The sequence below is a fragment of the Pyrus communis genome, chromosome 11, assembly GCF_041283825.1.
Source record: "Pyrus communis isolate YQ-2024b chromosome 11, ASM4128382v1, whole genome shotgun sequence".
NCBI classification, from domain to species: Eukaryota; Viridiplantae; Streptophyta; class Magnoliopsida; order Rosales; family Rosaceae; genus Pyrus; species Pyrus communis.
Window position 1 is genome coordinate 5,396,883 of NC_142575.1, and position 20,004 is coordinate 5,416,886.

Sequence of the window (20,004 nt, forward strand, 5' to 3'; positions counted from 1 at the left end):
TCCACTTCAGCCCTCAAACTTTCTCCGAATTTACAGACCCGCTCAAAACATTTTTTGCAGAACAGGAGGGCAGTCCACGTAATTTTGGCACTATCAAAACACGCGATTTCCGTCGTCACGCTCACTGGCGACTGGGACTTTCTCCGCCACTGCGCACTTGACCATGGCCTCCGCAATCCGAACTTCTTATCTCGATCTCTCCCCAGACCGAAACGTTACGAAACCCGAATCGAAGTTCACGATCCCTCCGCGTTTCGTCGACTCACGGAACCGAAACAACCGATTCCGAGACGTTTCGTCGGCGAGCTCGCTCCAGAGAATTCGACTGCGGCATGACTCGGCCGTGCTCCGCCCCGTTGCCCCCCACCGAGTTAGGGTTTCTTCTAACGACGCTCAGTTCGGTTCGTATTCGGAGGAGAACGAAGTTCAGGCGCCGAGTTTCGCCGAGTTTATCACTTCGGAGCGGGTCAAAGTTGTGGCGATGCTCGCTTTGGCGCTGGCTCTCTGTAATGCGGACCGTGTCGTGATGTCGGTGGCGATTGTGCCGTTATCGCTCTCTAATGGGTGGAGCCGCTCGTTTGCTGGTATTGTTCAGGTAGTTATCTCCTCATTTCTCCTTTTTAAATTTAATTTAATTTAATTTTTTATTGAAATGATTTTATTTGAATTTATGAAGTATATGAGCATAAAAAGTTCTGAAATTAATGCCTTCAGCTGAGGGACTGGTCCAAATCACCAAAGAGTTGAACTTGAATCAAATAATTGGTGATTTGAATATTGAGAAGCGGTTTAAATATGTAGATGTTGAATCAATCGACTCAATTTATTCTCATGATCTTATTATGACTATGGAAAGTAATTTCCACACTAATTTTCTCCGCTTGCACACCCATGTTTATTTATGCATGCGGACTGAATAAATCAAACGAGAATCAAGAGACGTGATAAACAGGGTGTGCAAAAGGAGAAAATGGGCATGTGGAAAATGATTTCTTTATTATTTTTAAACTAAAACTGTTGAACTCATGGGTTTTCAACAAAATCGATCTAGAAATTGTTTTTGGTGATAGTAGGGAAGCTGAAATACTCATTTGAAAAAATGCTTGGCAGTCATCTTTCCTTTGGGGATACATGGTATCTCCCATAGCTGGAGGGACACTTGTGGACTATTATGGTGGTAAGGTAGTCATGGCATGGGGGGTTGCTTTGTGGTCTTTAGCTACCTTTCTTACACCATGGGCTGCGGAAACTTCTCTATGGGCTCTCCTTGCTATGCGAGCTCTCCTTGGAATTGCAGAAGGAGTGGCTCTTCCGTGCATGAACAACATGGTAGCAAGGTGACGGTGCTCTCTAAACTTCGTTTTTTGATTTATCAATCGCATTAAAGTCAATTTAATGATGTGCTTCTAGACGCACGGGTTCTTTTTCAGTTAAATTGTTGGTTGAGCTTTGATCAAGGTGTGAACTTTGTGTTTCAGGTGGTTTCCTCCAACAGAACGAGCCAGAGCTGTTGGACTTGCAATGGCTGGGTTTCAGCTTGGAAGTGCAGTAGGACTCATGCTTTCTCCAATCCTTATGTCACAAGGTGGTGTTTTTGGACCATTTGTGATTTTTGGTTTATCTGGATTTCTTTGGGTTTTGGTGTGGTTATCTGCAACATCAAGTACTCCTAACCGAAATCCTCAAATATCAAAATATGAATTGGATTACATATCGAACAAGGGGCAGAAGTCCTTTTTGGTGGAGAATAAACCTAAGACAGCCAAAGTGATCCCTCCTTTCAGGCGCTTGCTCTCTAAAATGCCAACCTGGTCCATAATAGTTGCGAATGCCATGCACAGCTGGGTAATGCATACACATCTCATGTCAGGTTATTTTACTCTGAGAATCATATTGTTAGTGACCTTAAAATGTGTTGAATATAACATCATCTAATCGGGGACAAAATTCCTATAGATAGTTATTGTGAATTCATATTTGCTTTGTATCCTTGTATGGAAATTATATATGCTTGCACGGACTCATTATTTTTGTTTCCTTTTTCAAATTTTGCAGGGTTTTTTCATTATTCTTTCCTGGATGCCCATTTACTTCAACTCTGTAAGGCCTAATATTTAACTGTATTTTCTTTTTTCGCTTTCTATTGTGAGGGTTGTGTAGCTTATGCTTGACTCTCTACTCCAGGTGTACCACGTTGACCTCAGACAAGCAGCTTGGTTTAGTGCTGTTCCATGGAGTGTCATGGCGGTCATGGGATATGTTGGTGGTTTGTGGTCAGACATATTGATACGAAATGGTACGAGTGTCACTTTGACTCGAAAGATCATGCAGGTATGTCAAGGAAATGCGGTCTATGTACTAGTTTTTGACTGTAACGAGGCCTTAAACTTAAAGATGGATAATCCGTTCTTACTTCAAATATGGATAGAATGATCAATAAAATAGATGGGAAGGAAACTTCTATATTTTGAGTTTATTTGCAGAAGGTTATACTTGTAATCTTGAAGTTTAATATTATCACATGTTTCTCATCACCGGGGACTGTTAAATTTCTAGTCAAAGTAGATCTTTGTTCAAGAAAAATTTTATATCCTATAATGTCATATATGAATTGACTTTCTAGTCATCTTATTGAATGTGAATATTGTTCCTTCTCTGCAGTCAATCGGTTTCGTTGGCCCTGGGATAGCTCTTGTGGGTTTAGTTACAGCAAAAAGTCCAGCAGTCGCATCTGCTTGGCTTACTTTAGCAGTCGGGCTGAAATCTTTTAGTCACTCTGGTTTTCTTGTAAATCTCCAGGTTGGCACAGTGAATGTTGTTAAAGTCAACTCTTTGTTAGTAGTTAGTACCCAGAATTGATACTTTATTTGTTTGGTGTGACTTAATTATTATGTTTCTTTAACCAGGAGATCGCTCCACAGTACTCTGGTGTTTTGCATGGTATGTAAAAGTAGAATTCAGTTTATTAATTTTCCAAAGCTTAGTGAAATATACAAACTTGTTTATTTGGTAAAATTTGATATTATCCCGTTATTTGTTGTGTTAGGAATTTCAAACACCGCGGGAACATTTGCTGCCATTTTGGGAACAGTTGGAGCTGGTTTCTTTGTTGAACTCGTGGGTTCTTTCCAAGGATTTCTATTGCTCACATCACTCTTATATATTCTTTCTGCCCTTTTCTACAACGTCTTTTCTACTGGAGAGAGAGTAAATTTTGATGAACCTAGTAAGTATCACTTGTTATTGCTTCTTCAAACTTGATTTTCCGTCCAAGCCCCCACTCCGCTTTTAAACTTCCATTAGGAATTACGGAGATTTGACTTAATGACCAATTCGTTGCTTTGTTATACCGTTTAAACATTACACGGTTTTATACTCCTAATGGGTTGACAGTTTTATATCCCTAATGGCATGTGGATTGACTTTTGCTTGACAGTTCATTAATGATATTCTAAGGCTGCTGGTGAAACATCCATTGATGATGATGAGACGATGCGTTTTCAACTGTAACTAATGGAGCTGTCTTATGGAATTGGACAGTTTGTTGGAAAGCGACTTGACGAATGGTACAGATCGTTTGAAGTCATCCGTTGTATCGATAAATAACCTTTTTGTTCATTGTATGAATCCAAAGTGTGTACAGTGGATTTTCTAGTAGTGTTCCTCCTCCTCATGCATCAGTAGTTTGTTTCAGGTGCATATGGGGATTCTGGTTACCAAATTTTGTAAAAGATATGTATAAATATGTTCCGGAGGTATGATGCCGGATTCTTTCCTCTTACTTCCTCATTGATTGATTTCGGTTAATATCTACACATGCATGAACGACTGATGATAGCATTTTTTGTTCGAGTGATAGCCAAATGCAAATCAATATCGTTATTTTAGATATATCAAGTAAAAAGTTGAAGTCACGAGCGCATGCTGAAAATGAACGCTAAAAATGAAGATTTGAGCAAAGGAAAATGATTTACACAATCCCACCTTTTGCATTCATCCATCTGTGTATGTTTCTTAATTATTTCTTATTTTATTCAATCAAATGGTTAGAAAAAGAAATGGGCGTACAGAAGAAAAAGGGAGTGCGGGAATGGAGATGCAACCTATTAATATATTGTTCCATTGGAGAGATTTTTCAGTGTGATCGATATATGGGATGGTACATCATGTGTCATTAAACAAATGATGAGATATGCGTGCTAAAAAATTAATAACTTAAAAAAAAAGTTTCCACCATGCCTTAGTGTAACATTTGTATTCTCATTACAACTAAACGCCGACCAAATAACATTAAAAATTAAAACTATTCTTCCCTTTTTTTTTTTTTTCTTTTCTGTTTTGGCAACCACTATTATTGAATTCTTCTATTGACCAAATCATAACGTTGATAATTCAAATTACTGTAGCTGAGTTGTCCTTGATCAAAACACGGAATCACGATTAAATTACTAATCACTTGAATCAGTCTTACAAAGCATAGACATTTGTGGGCAAATCAAAATTTAGGACTTAAAATTATATAGGTAAGAATCATAAATACATGTAAGCAACAAATGCCATGTTGATTTCGTTTCATCAAAAGAGATGATCAAAATCCGCATCGGACGGCCAAAAACTCCATAACTTGTGGCCATGAAGAGAACGCCAGGTCCTCACAACCTGCAAACAAATCAGAGGAACCAATTCTCCAGTTTCCAGCATGAAGATGCCAACAAGAACAAAATTAAGCAGCAGCATCGAACAAGTCGTATAAGGGCAGCGGTGAAGAAGGTTGCCGGGATTTTCAAAGTTCTCTTCGGGCAGCGAAAGGCTGCTGCTGTGATTGAAACAAGAAGAAACAGTTCTCGAATCCAAGGGATTTCGTGTAAGTTTTCAACTTTCGTGTTGCTTCTGCACAAATCTAAAATTAGACATGTTTGGAAGTGCTTTTAGAATAGCTAAAAGCACTTTCTTCCAGACATGCTTTGGATTTTTATTGATAAATTTGGATGTAGTTTGAATGAAAGTGCTTTTGAGTAGATTTTCTTTCTGTAGAAGCATTTCCAAACGGACTAAGATCATGTGTTTTGCAGCTTGATAGATACTGTATGTAGATGTAGGCCTAGTTTGGAACGAGGTGATTATGAAAAAAAGTGGATATCAAAAAAAGTTGGGAGTTTTTTTATGTTTGTTAAACATTCAGCTTCAGCTTTTTTTCACAGTTTTGGATGAAAAAAACCCAAAAACACAAAGCTGCAAAACCTAGCTTTGAAAATCAGTTTTTTTTCACGTCTGTTTACATAAAAGTTTATCAAACACTGTAATACTGTTTTTTTTGTTTTTCAAAAGCACTTTTACAAAAAAAAAGTTTACCAAACACTCTGCTGCTTTATTTTACAGCTGCTTATTCTTAGAGCACAGTAAAACTAGTTCTTTTTCAAAGCACAACAATACCAAACCAGCTCGTGCTTTCAAAAGTCGAACATTGAGTAGTTTTGTTGATGTTTTCTTCTGCCCTGCAGCTTCAACTGATCGTTCGGCAGGGAGTGAGACTAGGAGTAGGAGCTCGTCAAAGTTTAAGCTCTCACAGTCCACTAGTTCTGCCAGTGGATTAATTGAGATGACGAATTTCTCCTACGAAGAGATTCTCAAAGCAACCGAAAAATTCTCTCCCGCGAATAAGATTGGCCACGGTGCATTTGGAACCGTCTACAAGGGAAGGCTCGGAGATGGATCTGTTGTCGCTGTAAAGCGTGCCCGGAAGGTATGGATATTGGTGAAGCATTGTTCGGACAATAGTTAATGTCATTTTCTGTTAGCTTGCATAATGACTTGAAGTTTGCGCAGGCTGTGTCCGACAAGCACTTAGCAATGGAGTTCAAGAATGAAATACTTACCTTGTCAACGATCGAGCATCTGAATTTGGTAAGGTTATATGGATACCTGGAGCATGGAGATGAGCGGATTATTGTGGTTGAATACGTTGCAAATGGAACGCTTCGCGAACATTTGGATGGTAAGTCTTGTGAAAACTTATGTAACTTTATTGGGTTAGTAAGTATAAGCCGGAGAGCAGAATTAGTACCCGAGTATCTGTTAGACATAAGTTCATCAGGTGGAATATGTCAGTTCCGCTGAGAAACTGGAAATGTTACTTCAAAATTTCAAATAACAAAAAGAGTTAGATAAGAAATAACATAGTACTTCGATACAGAAATGTTCTTTATAAAAATAGTCATCTTTTCATGAAGGTATCATTGGAAATGAACTTGAAACTGGGGAACGTTTGGACATTGCTATTGATGTGGCTCATGCAATCACCTATCTTCACATGTATACAGGTATGTATATCATTTTCGATCCAGAGTACTCGACCGATAAAGATTTTTTCATTTTGCTTCCCAATTAGTTTGATTAGACTTGGGAATTTGACAACCTAAAACATCTCATGTATTTGACAGATCCTCCGATAATCCACAGAGACATAAAATCTTTAAACATCCTCATCACTGAGAAACTTCGGGCTAAAGTGGCGGACTTTGGGTTTGCACGAGCATCTGCAGACCCAAACGCAACTCATATTTCAACTCAAATAAAAGGAACTGCAGGATACTTGGACCCCGAGTACCTCAAGACTTATCAACTCACTGAAAAGAGTGATGTTTACTCCTTTGGTGTCCTGCTTGTAGAACTTATGACAGGAAGACGACCCATCGAACCACAGAAGCCAAGCAATGAAAGAATAACAGCAAGATGGGTAAGAGTATAACTGATTAAGCATTCTTTACATTACTAAACCAACATGAAGCTGGAAATTTGTTGGGATTGATGTCTGTTTCTGTATGTTGCTTTGCGGTAAAATCTTCCCATATTTCCACCTTACATGATTTAGCCATCGCTAAAGTCTTGTTTTACTCTTAATCTCCCCGATTTCTTTGACTTCCGACATTCATCACATGTTTCTGTTGAACTTTAGACATTTTGTCATTCATGCTCTAGTAACATCCACCATGTTCCTGTGTTGCATTTGCACATGAAACACTCATCAAATGAAACCGCTACAGGTGCGGTGGCTCAGTTCATCCTCCTCTTCAGACGTCCTGTTCCCATGTGTTATAGACAAAGATAAGGCATTAGAAGTGGTACGAACCAAACGTCAGCCTAACCATGTTAACACATAGATACCCGACAAAGCAAATTCCAAAATTAGAAACAGAAGAATTTTATCATTCGAATTACAACTAGTAGTTGTATAATTCTAGTAAAGATTGAAAATGCATGTGCTTTTAGCTTCAAATTCATGAGACCGGGAAAGAAAGTTTCCGATCCCTATAGATTATCGGAGCACAAATGAACTGTTGTTTACATCTGCAGGCAATCCAAATGTTGAAACGAGGAGATGCGATACTTGTCATGGATCCAAGGCTACGGAGAAATCCGGCGTCAAGCATGGTATTGGAGAAAATCCTGTTGCTAGCTCAACAGTGCCTTGCACCTCTAAGACCGTCAAGACCCTCCATGAAAGAATGTGGTGCAGTATTATGGGGAATTCGAAAAGATTTTCGAGAAAAATCCCTCTCTTCTTCCTCTTCTGCTGTTCATTGTTCTGCCAATTATCCTGTGAGAGATCCAAAGATGACTCGGCAGATATCGTTTGGGATTCAAGATGATGATAGGCATAAATTTATCTCTGCCTAGCTTTTAAGAATTTTGAGTGAATTATTTACTTAAATTTGTTTTCTTGTTTAATTCAAGTGTTAATTTGAAGAGAGAGAAAAAAAAAAAGAAAAAAAAAAAAAAGGGATCTTTGTGTATAAAACCCAATCTTCAAATATTAAAATTCAATGTCAATCAGATTTTGTGATGTCTGTAGCTCCTTCTCTCTTAAAAGGACATGTAAAACCCAAACCCAAACTACATAAACTGTTTTATTCCATTCTTCGTGTAAAGCCCCTTTTCATGCTTCCAAAACTTTTGGACAACTTTTGGAAAAAGCACTTCTCGCATACAACAACAGAGTTGTATCATGACATTATTGGTTTTTTTTTTTGTTCGGGTGAGTGATGTTAATCTTACCACATATTTGTATCATCATTTGTATCATCTCTCCAATAAAAATAGGGCTCACTAACAGGGTGGGATCCATCTCTATTAAATAGATGACGCAAATATATGGTAAAAGTAGCATTTGAGATATATATCATTATTCCATCATTGCAAAACTTTCCTATTTTCCTTCTATCTTCTCGGCTCTTTTTGACATACTACAATATTGCACGATAATCCAAATCGTATATTTTTTTAGTAATCAATTAAAGATGAACCTTGCCAAAAACCAACCAAATTCGAAATCCTTTAATTATCTAACGATTATTCAATAAATAGACGAGCTATGTTATTCAGTTAACTAATACTTTGATAACGTTAATCATATGGTTCAACGATTTTTAAATGGTGAATTACAAAATAGACGATTCTGATCATGGTAAACATTGTCGATGTTATACATAAATCACAACCTCATACCTAAGTCAAGAGATGCTAACAAAATTGTTTCGCTCAGCTATAGATGTTTATCAGTCATTAATATAGAAAAAAATCTTGTTATATTACATCAAAGATAACTTTAAATGAATTATGAACGATTGTCGCTAACCTAACTTTACTTAAGCTTCACCCCTTATGAAGAATTCTTACATGCACACGTGATCCAAGGCACCTTGGATCAAATGCAATGACGTGGGATCCCTACCTAAAATTAAAAAAAGGCAAAAGAAAATGTCAAAATCTGATCCCCAATTGAAGCAAAAGCTTGTCATTTGCACCTTTCACTCACTCTTTTGGCTCCATTTTCATGTGACCGTTCACGTTCACTTCACCCCAACAAAACAAGAGAAAAAAAATAAACAAAAATATGAAAATTTAGAACCTCCCTCCTCCAATCTTCTTCTTCCTCCTCTCTCTCTCTCTCTCTCTCTCTCTCTCTAGTTCACTTCCAAAACTCTCTTTCTGTTTGCTTCCTTGTCTCTTCCCCCACTAAAATATCTCTCTTTGGCCTTTATTTTATAAAAATATCTCCTCCCTCCTCCATTCAGATTCTATGTTAAATTCCTTTATGCTCATAATTTCCAGCTGATTATATCACTCCAAGAACCTCACAATTCCAAAAGCCAAAAACCCACTTCAAAGATGTAATATTTTCTCTCTTCCTCTTCTGGGTTTTGTTCGTTTGATCAATTCTGTTCTGGGTTTTTTGTTTACAGTGTAAATCAACACTAATTTACTAACTTTGCATTGATTTTTTCAGATACTATTGAGGAGTGAGAAGCTGTTGCGAGTTCAGCCATGGTGCTTACTGAGAAATCGGACGGAAAAACAATCACAGACTCCGCCATTTCATCCAAGATTCCGGCGACAGCAAACCCTTTAGCCGAAGAGCCATCGCAGATTGCTTCGAACATCAATTACCACGCGAAATTCAGCCCCCACTTCTCGCCGTTCAAGTTCGAGCCGGAGCAAGCCTACTACGCGACAGCTGACAGCGTCCGCGATCGCCTGATCCAGGTACTGTACCGCAGTCTCTCAGCCTCCGGGATTTCATTGGCGTCCGGTTTTGATTTTTATATTTGCCTTTGTTGGCTTTTTTTAGCAATGGAACGAGACGTACCTGCATTTCCACAAGGAGAATCCCAAGCAGACATACTACTTGTCCATGGAGTATCTTCAAGGACGAGCCTTGACCAATGCGATCGGGAATTTGAATGTTCAGAGTGCTTATGCTGATGCTTTGAACAAGTTGGGGCATCAGCTGGAGGAAATAACAGAGCAGGTAATCTCCGATACGATTTTCGTTTGTTTAATAATGTAAAGATTGAGTTTTTGTTCTTCTACTCAATTAACTTTTGAGTGTTTACTTCTAGTGTTGTTGAAATGAGTTGTATTGTTTACCTCAGAGGTTGTTAAACATTTAAAATGGATTCTTAACTGGTTTTTGTTATATGAAATCGACGTGCAATCTGTTGATGGATGATTGGTAGAAATGAATCTTTGTAGGAAAAAGATGCAGCACTCGGAAATGGTGGGCTGGGAAGGCTTGCTTCGTGCTTTCTAGACTCCATGGCAACGCTAAACTTACCTGCGTGGGGGTATGGTTTGAGGTACAGATATGGTCTATTCAAGCAGCGGATCGCCAAGGATGGCCAGGAAGAAACTGCTGAGGATTGGCTAGAGGTTCTGTATCACCTTAAGTTCTGTAAAATTTCGTGTAGTTCATGCATTCTTACTGATACTTTTTTCGATTGAATTTTATGCAGAAGTTTAGTCCTTGGGAAGTTGTCAGGCATGATGTTGTGCACCCTGTCAGATTCTTTGGCCGTGTTCATGTCAATCCTGATGGATCGTAAGTATCTAATACTGATAACAGACTAGATTCGTAACTCCAAGAATGTTTTTTAATCAATTATCGTAAATTCACATGCGACGTGACACAGAAACAAGCGCAATGGCATTCTAGGATTCATATAGCCGACCCCACTTAGTGGGAAAAGGCTTTGTTGTTGTCGTTGTATCGTAAATTCACATGCAACTTGGTTGGTTGCTTGAAATATACGTACACTAACTCAGCAATAATTTCTTATGACTATATCACAGCCGAAAGTGGGTTGAGGGAGAGGTTTTGCGAGCTCTGGCTTATGATGTGCCAATTCCAGGATACAAAACCAAGAACACTATTAGTCTTCGTCTATGGGAAGCTAAAGCATCTGCTGAGGATTTTAACCTATTTCAATTTAATGATGGACAGTATGAATCTGCTGCGCAGCTTCATTCTCGAGCGCAACAGGTTGGTCATTAATATCCTAATGGCAAGGTAGTCTTGGAACCACTTCCCATTGTTCAAGTCTTCAATAGACATACAATCAAAAGCCTTTTGAATTTGTTATATGTACATATATATGTTTATATTATTGTGTATAATAATGTGTCTCCACCTCATCGTCATGTTTTTAATGTTTTCTTGAACCACGTTATGAAATTGTGCTTTTACAGATTTGTGCTGTTTTGTATCCTGGAGATGCCACAGAGGAGGGGAAACTTTTAAGGCTGAAGCAACAATTCTTCCTGTGCAGTGCATCACTTCAGGTCGGTTTATTATCATTTTAGCCTTCATTATTTTGTTGGTGTAAGCGTCACCATTTTTTTCTTTCTATTTTCTGTTTCAGATGACCATTTAATACTTCAAATTTAATTAAAGTTGAGAAGGTGAAAAGAATCTCACACATTTAGAGAAAATTTTCAGATTGATGTTTTCCCTCACAGTGGTGCTTGATTTCAGATTTCTTGTTTTTTTGTTTTAAAGATGAAAATTACATATCCAGTCTTCTCGTTAAGAGGCATTTTCAGTTTCTAGTTTGACATCCTGTCAAGATGTTGTGATCATCACTCTTAAAATCTTGAAATTACAGGATATTATTTGTAGATTCAAGGAGAGGAAGCAGGGGACAGACTCATTGCAATGGTCAGAATTTCCGAAAAAGGTTGCTGTCCAAATGAACGATACTCATCCTACACTAGCAATCCCTGAGCTAATGCGATTGCTATTGGATGAGGAAGGGCTTGCGTGGGATGAGGCATGGGAAGTGACAACAAGGTGCATTCTATTTCATGTTCTTTTAGACTTTCTTGGTTGAAGTTGTTGCCGCACATTCTTGTTTCTTCCATGACTGCTCTCCACTTATTTGTAGTACTTTTTGCACAAGGAGTTATAAAGTGCTAACTCGTAATAATTGAACCAGGACTGTTGCTTATACTAATCACACAGTCCTTCCTGAAGCACTTGAGAAATGGTCACAAACTGTAATGTGGAAGCTTCTCCCTCGCCATATGGAAATAATAGAAGAAATTGACAAAAGAGTAATATTTCTCATCTTTTCTGCTTTGTTCTGTTTATGCTAAAATTGTCATCTCCTAATGTAAATTCTTGCATCCTGGCAGTTCATTGCTATGGTACGTGCTACACGAACTGATCTTGAGAGCAAAATTCCCAGCTTGTGCATTTTGGATAACAATCCCAAAAAGCCTGTTGTGCATATGGCAAATTTATGTGTGGTGTCTGCACATACGGTAAGACATCTATTTTGGGAAATTTACAAGTATCTCCTGTAGTTTATTCTGAGCTGTCTTCAACATAAACATATGGTAACCTGGTTATTAGAAATCTTCTTTCAATAAACTTCTATGAAAGGCAACTTATTCCCTTTTTCCCTAAGAAAAAGGGTTGGGAGGGCAAGCAAGAGATTGTGCGCAATAGTGAATACAGAGCCTATGACTCTAAGGTACGATCCACCATGTACGTTGGTGAGACTTGAACTCAAGCTTTTAACGAGGAGAAGCAAGTTATTCCCAGGAAGACACCCATTGGCAGTCTGCAACTCTGCATAAGTGCATATTTTGACTATTCTATTTTATCTCAGAGTCCCATTTGTAATAAAATCTTATGAGGCTTGAAAATAAATATTTTCTGCTTTCCTTTTGTTTTTTTCCTCCCACAATATAAGAACCCCTTATTTCCACATTTGAGCTGTTGAGTGTTGACGTCGAGAAACTCATTGCTTCTTGTGTCATTGTAGGTTAATGGTGTTGCCCAATTGCACAGTGATATTTTGAAGAATGAGTTATTTGTAGACTATGTCTCTATATGGCCAACAAAGTTCCAAAACAAAACAAATGGGATTACTCCTCGTCGGTGGCTTCGCTTTTGCAGTCCTGAGCTCAGTAACATTATAACCAAATGGTTAAAAACTGATGAATGGGTTACCAACCTGGGCCTACTTGTAGGTCTTCGAAAGGTATGCATTTATGTTTTCAAACATATATATATATATATATATAGAATTGTTTGTCCTTGCCAGAGCGTTCCTGCAGTTGAATTATTAAAACTCAATGTGTTTTCTCCAACAGTTTGCCGATGATTCAAAATTACAAGAAGAATGGGCGTCTGCCAAGATGGCTAACAAGAAGCGTTTGGCACATTACATAGAGCACGTGGCAGGTGTCAAGATTGACCCAAACAGTCTGTTTGACATACAAGTGAAGCGTATCCATGAATATAAGAGACAGTTGCTGAATATTCTGGGTGCAGTTTATCGGTATAAGAAGTTAAAGGTATAAAAAGCATATGAACCTGCATGCTCTTCCAACTTGATTTCTGTATGCATCTTTGTCAATTTCTTCGTAATGGTTTTGCACCCACTAATTACACTTCATAGAGTTTTATCCAATTCTTTGGAGGCAGGTTTTAAGGCTATAACACTAGTAAATTTATGCATGGTTTTTGAGAACTTGCCCGTAACTGAACTGTCGCAGGAGATGAGCCCTGAAGAGCGGAAGAAGACAACTCCACGTACTATCATGATTGGAGGAAAAGCATTTGCAACATATACAAATGCAAAAAGAATAGTCAAGCTGGTAGACGATGTAGGTGCTGTGGTCAACAAGGATCCCGATGTCAATAGCTACTTGAAGGTTGGTTAATATTTTTAAGAGGTGCTTCATATCTCATATTTGCTTGCATTGGTTCTGGACGTCCTGTAAAGTTTCAGTGAGGAGTTGGGACCCTGGTTTGATTCTGACCTAATAACCATTAATTCTTCAGGTTGTATTTGTTCCAAATTACAATGTATCTGTTGCCGAGATACTTATCCCAGGAAGCGAGCTGTCACAACATATCAGCACTGCAGGCATGGAGGCAAGTGGCACAAGCAATATGAAATTTGCTCTGAACGGTTGCCTCATAATTGGAACATTGGATGGGGCTAATGTGGAAATCCGTGAGGAAATTGGGGAGGATAACTTTTTCCTCTTTGGTGCAACAGCAGATGAAGTCCCTAATCTACGCAAGGACAGAGAGAACGGCCTGGTATGAGGCGTCATTTTCTCTTTATTTTATTAGTGTCACTCAGATCAGTGTAAGTAGTATGGAAGCTCTGCACTCATTGTTCTTAGAGGTAGATGTCTTCTTATCTTCGTTAGAAAATGGTACTGACATCATGAAGCTTTAATTTCGGGAGAACTTGCCAAAGCCTGAGCAATATTAATATGAATTTCTTACATCTAGCTGAAAATTTAATTCATTTTTGTGCGTACTGGTAAACAAGCACAACTCTTCCCTATCTGACTTTGCCCCTTCTTGCAAATCATGCAGTTCAAACCAGATCCTCGGTTTGAAGAAGCCAAGCAGTTTGTTAGGAGTGGAGCATTTGGGAGCTACGATTATAATCCACTTCTTGACTCTCTGGAGGGGAACACCGGTTATGGTCGCGGTGACTATTTTCTTGTTGGCCATGACTTCGCACAGTATATGGATGCTCAGGCAAAAGTAGATGAAGCTTACAAGTAAGATGTCAAACCTACTAACCTTTACAATATAGATTTCTTGAATTGCAAGTATCTACTCCGACTAGAAAAGAAAATCCGAAAGCATTTACCCACATGTTGGCTGTTGTCATGAATCACATCGCTTGAAATATGAGTCCGTCACCACAAGACAAGGATTTAGGAAAAGGTTTAGGGTTTAGGGAGAGTTGCTAATATAACCTATTTCCACTACCTTTGACACCTTTCTTCACCTGCAGGGATAGGAAAAGGTGGCTGAAGATGTCCATACTAAGCACTGCAGGGTCTGGCAAGTTCAGCAGTGACCGGACAATTGCTCAGTACGCCAAGGAAATCTGGAACATCGAGGAGTGCCGCGTGCCATAGATCCCTCCACGGTGCTGGTTCTAATGCTTATGTTAATGTCGTAATTATGGGACGAGAAGCTTAAGGTAGAGAATAAAAGAAGCCAACAGAAGTAGCAACCACCATACGTACCCTGTTTGTATTATTGTGCCTGAGATCTAACTGAAATACGCACAACGATCCAAAGACAAAAATAAACAAGTGTATGTAAGAAGAGAAATAATGCGTTTGGAAATCGTTTGGCCTATGATTGCATCACTGTTAGTTTCAAAGTTTCCTCGATTACTATGAAAGGGAAATATCATTGCTCCATTTGGTTATGTGGTGGTTGGGGACCAAACCAAATTACAGTAGTACTACAAGAACCGAGGAGTTTTCGTCCCAATTCTATCACGTAAACCTGTCCAAGACCGCGTCACATGAGAAAGTTGAGACGAGTTTGAGCAGCTCTTGAAACTCGTAATTGGGTTGGATTTTATAACTCGCTAGATTCTATGTACGAAAAAATGGTTGCAACTAGCAATTTTCTACCTTGAACAAAACTTTGAAAGAAACATCCATTTCTTCATTCACAATTCATAATAGTACGATAGCTCATGGATGTGAATGTTGTTAGTTTCAGATCTTTGCGGCCGAGTCTTCGCCACAAGATCACTCGCGAGGGCTCAACGTTTATGAAAGGTAGCGCCTTCAATTTATACATAAGGTCAAACCAAACATCAGACACTGAATAGTATTAGATAGTCATGAAACGTTTCACTAAAATGACAGACTGATCAACTCCACAATATACAATAGTTGATCATCAGCTAATAGTACCCATCCCAAAATGCATGATAGACATTCCCCACTCAACCCCCCACCCATTGGTACCGACATCACGAAATCACCATCCCTACACAAAGCTAGACACATGCAAGTTAACATCCTTCACGATGAAGGTGAAGTAGACCTAGGGGTTGCGGATCTTGACATAAATCTGGAACTTGCATTCACACTCGGACTCCGGCTGCTTGAGTAGCTCCCCCTGGAAGAACCCCTGTGAGACTTTGAGCTCCTGCGTCTGGGAGATACGCTTCGAGAGTAACTCCTTGTTGACCGCTTCTTCACCGGTTCAGGTGATACACTAGGGGAATAACTCCTCCTGGAGATCCTCCTAGGCCTGGGCAAAGGACTGGGGGAGTAACTCCTCCCCCTAGGTCCGGGTGAAACACTAGGTGAGTAGCTCCTGTAACTCCTCCTCCTATGCCTGGGAGAGACACTGGGGGTGTAGCTCCTCCTCCTCCTCCTAGGTGACACACTAGGAGAGACAGAACGATAGCGACGCCTCCTACCATAGTAAGAGTCATCTGGTGAATAGTCCCTGTAGCGGCGTCTCCTTCCATAGTAGGAGTCATCTGGTGAATAGTCCCTGTAGCGGTGTCTCCTTCCATAGTAAGAGTTATCTGGTGAATACTCCCTGGAGTCATACGGAGAGTAGTCCCGATCATGCCTTCTCACCGGTGACCTGCTGTAGGGGGAGGGAGACCAAGAGTAAGATCTACGCCGACTGTATTCAGGTGAGTATGACCTCTTCCTACGGTAGGGTGGAGAGGATGACCTGCTCCTGCTTCGGTCAGATGAATGAGGTGACCGGCTATAGCTCCTCCGATAAGGAGAGTAGGTAGGAGACCTACGAGGAGGTGAGTAGCTAGGGGTTCGTTGACGAACTACAACAAAATAAGAAACATTAGAGCCAGAAACAAGATATGTACATCTATGCAGATATGGTCTTTAAAATGAACTTACCATGAACTGTTCGCAGCCCAAGATACCTTCCTGGAGTGGGAGTTCTCCCTCTCCGCCTTCTAGCCTAAAATAGATGAAGACAGAATGAGAGCAGGGAAATGCCAATCAACGGGGATGCAACTATTGTAAATTGTTATCAATAACGTTGACTTCAGAAGACAAAATTATCAACCGGGCAATAGAAAATAACTGAAATAGCACAACATTCTAATATGTAAAGAAAGAGAGAAATGCAGGGCATACAACCCCAAAGATCTGATACTTGTTGAATTTGATTTGTTTGTTAAGTTGTGGTTTGGAATTCGTTGTAGAGCTGCTTCACACAGCTAAACCTGCTGCCACAAACACTTCAAGTGGAAAGAAGCAAACAACTTTCAAACTCAAATAACTCATAGCAAATCATCTTGAATCCATAAACATTGCCAAATGAAGTGTGGTATCAAATAACATAGACTAAAAGATGTCACAGTTGATCAATCATCGAAATGAAAAATTAAGGAACATTACCTTCTCCACTGTAATGACACGGCCTTCAAGTACAGATCCATCTAAGTACTTGATACAGCGCTCGGCCTCATCAACATTTTCCATTGTAACAAACCCAAATCCCCGAGATTCTCTTGTCCATGGATCAACCACGAGATGGACATCAGTGACCTGTAAACCAAAGGTACGGAAACTAAGAACACTACAGAAATAATAAATAACTTCCGAGTTACATAACAAATAATTAGGAAAGGGAAATCATACCTTTCCCTCAGCTGCAAAGTGCTTCTCTAGCTCTCTCTTTGTAACCCGAGGCGACAATCCAGTCACATACAAATTGTTCCCCGGGTTCTCCACAGACGGACTTCTGCAAAGCCAGCATCAAAATGCATACAATCAGAAACGTCCACAACATAAAAAAGACCAATTAAAATTGTCCAAATGAGAAGCAACTTTGTTAAAGGCACAACCTTGACCTGTATCTCGACCTTGAAACAGACCTCGAAAGGGAACCACTGTATCGCTTCGGGGATGGAGAGTAGGAATACCTGATCAAGTAAAATGAAAATCAACAAATTGAAAATGAATTATTACAACCAACATGGCTAATCGTAAAGGCTAGTCATTGGGTTGTTAATGAGTACCCATTAAGACTCATTTAGTTTGATTTCACCTTGCACCATCATCACCACTTCCAATCTCACCTCTATGCTATGGTGATATAAAATTAAACGGGTCTTAATGGGTACCCATAGAAAACGCAATGGGTTGATTTGCCACCTCTAGCTATTGACTAATCATAAAATTTTTAAGAACAGTGCAAGGGACTAGTTCTGAACAAAACGCACCTTGACCTTCTGGAGTACGACATCTGAGATAGAATAACAAAATACAAACAAGAACCCAGATTAGTATTAGGAATAACACGAATACATAATTAACAAAAATCAAAAGATCACCCAAAAAAAAAAACAAAAAAAAACAAAATCTCAACTTTTTGTAATTTTTATTACATCATTAAATTCAAACAACCAGATTATCACATACCATCATAACGCAACAATTAATAACCAGTTTCAGCAACGAAAATGTACAAAATTAAAAAATTCCTAAATTTCTCATAAATTAATATCAAATCGCATCGGAATTAGCGTCTACAATACCACAAACGTTAGTTTTCTAGATAAATAGACGTCGCTTATTTAAAAATAAAAATTAATACTTATAAAAACGATCGCCAACAAAATATAACAGAAGAATAGGTGTAAATTTATACCAACAACAATAAATTGAATAATTGAATGAGAAAATCTAATTGCCTACAAGTACAACTATCATCAGATCAGTGAAGACGAAACACCGCGAGGGAACGAAGGCTTACCGTAGCAATCACAGGCAGAGATTAATCACTCTTCACCTTCCTAAATCAACGATCAATCTCTCGCCTTCTCCTCTCGCTCTGTGGGGAATCGCTTTGTCTGAGAACGGGAATGAACGGTGAAACCCGATTGGCGAAAACAGAAGGCCTTATAAAAGGAAGGAACACGTAGGAGAAGTTTCTGGAGCCCCGGACGCCAAACCACATTAAAATACAATTTAATTTACTTACGGTGCCAACTTATGCCACGTGCTGACCAGTGATGGTTTTGGTAAAATTGGTAATTACCACCAACTTCTTCAGCTCGTAATCGCTTTCGCAAGTAGCAATTTATTAGAAACATATTGAAATCCAATGTAAGAGTATCTCTAAATGAAATATTAAAATTGTTACCTAGGTATATATCAGTAAAAAAATAATAGCAAACTCTATCCAAACTAACCTTCAGTTTCTTAGGTGGTGCTAAGTCATTTGAAGGCAAAGTCTTTTGCTATCAAATTTGACAGCAGATGTCAAATTTATTAAATAATATTTTAATAGTTTAATATAATATATAATAAATGTTGTTATATTTTTGAAATATTTGATTGGTTGCTTTAATCATTGGACTCCACAAAAAGATAAAAAATTTATTAAATGATATTATTATTTGTCATATCGGGTGAAACAAAATATTGTATAAAATGTTAAATTGCCACATAAGCTATCAACTATCATTTTGATGTTTAAAATTTGACATCTCCTTTAGAAATGCTCTAAGAAATTTGATTACATTTTGCGTCAAAGATTTTTATGGTCACTGTGAGTATTTTTAAACAAAAATGTTATTTTTATTAATATTTGTATATGTACTATTTTTTTAATAGTGACACGACTACATATTTTGGTCGGTCCTATTTTTATTAAAAAAATGTTACAAATGATGAATAAATAATTAAAAATGTGTTAAGCGTAACTCATTTTAAAAGAAGATGTTAAAATGTCAACATAAAACATAATAGTAAAAAACTAATATTAGTATTTTCCAACATAAATATGAAATTTATGTGGTATGGCATGGATTCCTCGCAAATGTAGTTGGTCAATAAATTAAGGTGCTATATAAACTTTTAAATTTTAATTTTGTATTTAAAATTTGTTATTTCAAGAAACTTTTTAGTGTGCTTAAAACATGCATGGTACAATAATTATTTTTTTTAAATAAACGATATTATTTACATTAAGGTGGAGAAGTGAGCTAAACCTCACAATGTGCTAGTAATAACGTAGTTCAAATTCGTCTTTAGCGAGTGGTATGATAAATTTTTGGAGAAATGTGGAATGATAAATTAGGCATGAAAAGTATGATAAATTTTGTAATCAAATACCCACAACAAAAGTTAATTAAAAACAAAAAAATGGTTTATCACAAATGGTCCATGTGATTGATCAAACTCATTATTTTGATCCCTCACTTTCAAAATCAATCAATGTGGTCTCTGACATTCACCACCCATCAATTTGGTCATTCCGTTAAGATTATGTCAACTACTCTGTTAGTTTGTACGTGGGACCCACAAACCCAATGAAATGGTGACACATGGATTACACAAAATAAGAGTTTTTATCGCAAATAGTCCCTAACATTGATCAAATTC

At 38.3% G+C, this 20,004-nt stretch overlaps 4 protein-coding genes across 5 annotated transcripts; 3 read left to right on the plus strand and 1 right to left on the minus strand.

Moving 5' to 3' along the window:
- Positions 1-61: 61 nt before the first annotated feature.
- Positions 62-3,781, plus strand: LOC137742420 (putative anion transporter 4, chloroplastic). Its single transcript, XM_068482280.2, has 9 exons — positions 62-595; positions 1,111-1,337; positions 1,479-1,845; positions 2,056-2,100; positions 2,185-2,331; positions 2,662-2,799; positions 2,907-2,940; positions 3,047-3,226; positions 3,437-3,781. The coding sequence occupies exons 1-9, from the start codon at positions 164-166 to the stop codon at positions 3,442-3,444; spliced, it is 1,578 nt and encodes a 525-aa protein (XP_068338381.1). The 5' UTR covers positions 62-163; the 3' UTR covers positions 3,445-3,781.
- Positions 3,782-4,450: 669 nt separating this feature from the next.
- LOC137743579 (calmodulin-binding receptor-like cytoplasmic kinase 2) lies at positions 4,451-7,928 on the plus strand. Its single transcript, XM_068483502.2, has 6 exons — positions 4,451-4,864; positions 5,502-5,743; positions 5,827-5,995; positions 6,231-6,320; positions 6,441-6,736; positions 7,354-7,928. The coding sequence occupies exons 1-6, from the start codon at positions 4,633-4,635 to the stop codon at positions 7,675-7,677; spliced, it is 1,353 nt and encodes a 450-aa protein (XP_068339603.2). The 5' UTR covers positions 4,451-4,632; the 3' UTR covers positions 7,678-7,928.
- An 872-nt stretch (positions 7,929-8,800) lies between these two features.
- On the plus strand, positions 8,801-14,973 carry LOC137743866 (alpha-glucan phosphorylase, H isozyme). Its single transcript, XM_068483798.2, has 16 exons — positions 8,801-9,170; positions 9,287-9,543; positions 9,629-9,808; positions 10,033-10,209; positions 10,293-10,378; positions 10,630-10,819; positions 11,026-11,118; positions 11,442-11,626; positions 11,772-11,889; positions 11,971-12,099; positions 12,606-12,824; positions 12,937-13,140; positions 13,342-13,500; positions 13,631-13,894; positions 14,180-14,370; positions 14,610-14,973. The coding sequence occupies exons 2-16, from the start codon at positions 9,325-9,327 to the stop codon at positions 14,734-14,736; spliced, it is 2,541 nt and encodes an 846-aa protein (XP_068339899.2). The 5' UTR covers positions 8,801-9,170; positions 9,287-9,324; the 3' UTR covers positions 14,737-14,973.
- Positions 14,974-15,386: 413 nt separating this feature from the next.
- On the minus strand, positions 15,387-18,510 carry SR45A (RNA-binding (RRM/RBD/RNP motifs) family protein). Of its 2 annotated transcripts, none has more exons than XM_068483800.2 (7): positions 18,371-18,510; positions 17,838-17,860; positions 17,466-17,537; positions 17,254-17,356; positions 17,011-17,160; positions 16,504-16,567; positions 15,387-16,424 (listed from the first exon to the last, which is right to left on the minus strand). In XM_068483800.2, the coding sequence occupies exons 2-7, from the start codon at positions 17,858-17,860 to the stop codon at positions 15,646-15,648; spliced, it is 1,191 nt and encodes a 396-aa protein (XP_068339901.2). In that variant the 5' UTR covers positions 18,371-18,510; the 3' UTR covers positions 15,387-15,645. The 2 variants fall into 2 exon arrangements, with proteins under 2 accessions (XP_068339901.2, XP_068339900.2); XM_068483799.2 differs by having other exon boundaries at positions 17,460-17,537.
- Positions 18,511-20,004: the final 1,494 nt, after the last annotated feature.

Coding starts and splice junctions, on each gene's coding strand:
- SR45A (XM_068483799.2), bottom strand. CDS start 17,860: ATGTCGTACTCCAGAAGGTCAAG. Junction 17,538..17,837: donor TCGTACTCCAGAAGGTCAAG/GTGCGTTTTGTT, acceptor TTACTTGATCAG/GTATTCCTACTCTCCATCCC. Junction 17,161..17,253: donor ACTTTGCAGCTGAGGGAAAG/GTATGATTTCCC, acceptor TTTGGTTTACAG/GTCACTGATGTCCATCTCGT.
- LOC137742420 (XM_068482280.2), top strand. CDS start 164: ATGGCCTCCGCAATCCGAACTTCTTATCTCGATCTCTCCCCAGACCGA. Junction 1,846..2,055: donor CGAATGCCATGCACAGCTGG/GTAATGCATACA, acceptor CAAATTTTGCAG/GGTTTTTTCATTATTCTTTC. Junction 2,101..2,184: donor TGCCCATTTACTTCAACTCT/GTAAGGCCTAAT, acceptor TCTCTACTCCAG/GTGTACCACGTTGACCTCAG.
- LOC137743866 (XM_068483798.2), top strand. CDS start 9,325: ATGGTGCTTACTGAGAAATCGGACGGAAAAACAATCACAGACTCCGCC. Junction 9,544..9,628: donor TCCGCGATCGCCTGATCCAG/GTACTGTACCGC, acceptor GGCTTTTTTTAG/CAATGGAACGAGACGTACCT. Junction 10,210..10,292: donor CTGCTGAGGATTGGCTAGAG/GTTCTGTATCAC, acceptor AATTTTATGCAG/AAGTTTAGTCCTTGGGAAGT.
- LOC137743579 (XM_068483502.2), top strand. CDS start 4,633: ATGAAGAGAACGCCAGGTCCTCACAACCTGCAAACAAATCAGAGGAAC. Junction 6,321..6,440: donor CTATCTTCACATGTATACAG/GTATGTATATCA, acceptor TGTATTTGACAG/ATCCTCCGATAATCCACAGA. Junction 6,737..7,353: donor AAAGAATAACAGCAAGATGG/GTAAGAGTATAA, acceptor TTACATCTGCAG/GCAATCCAAATGTTGAAACG.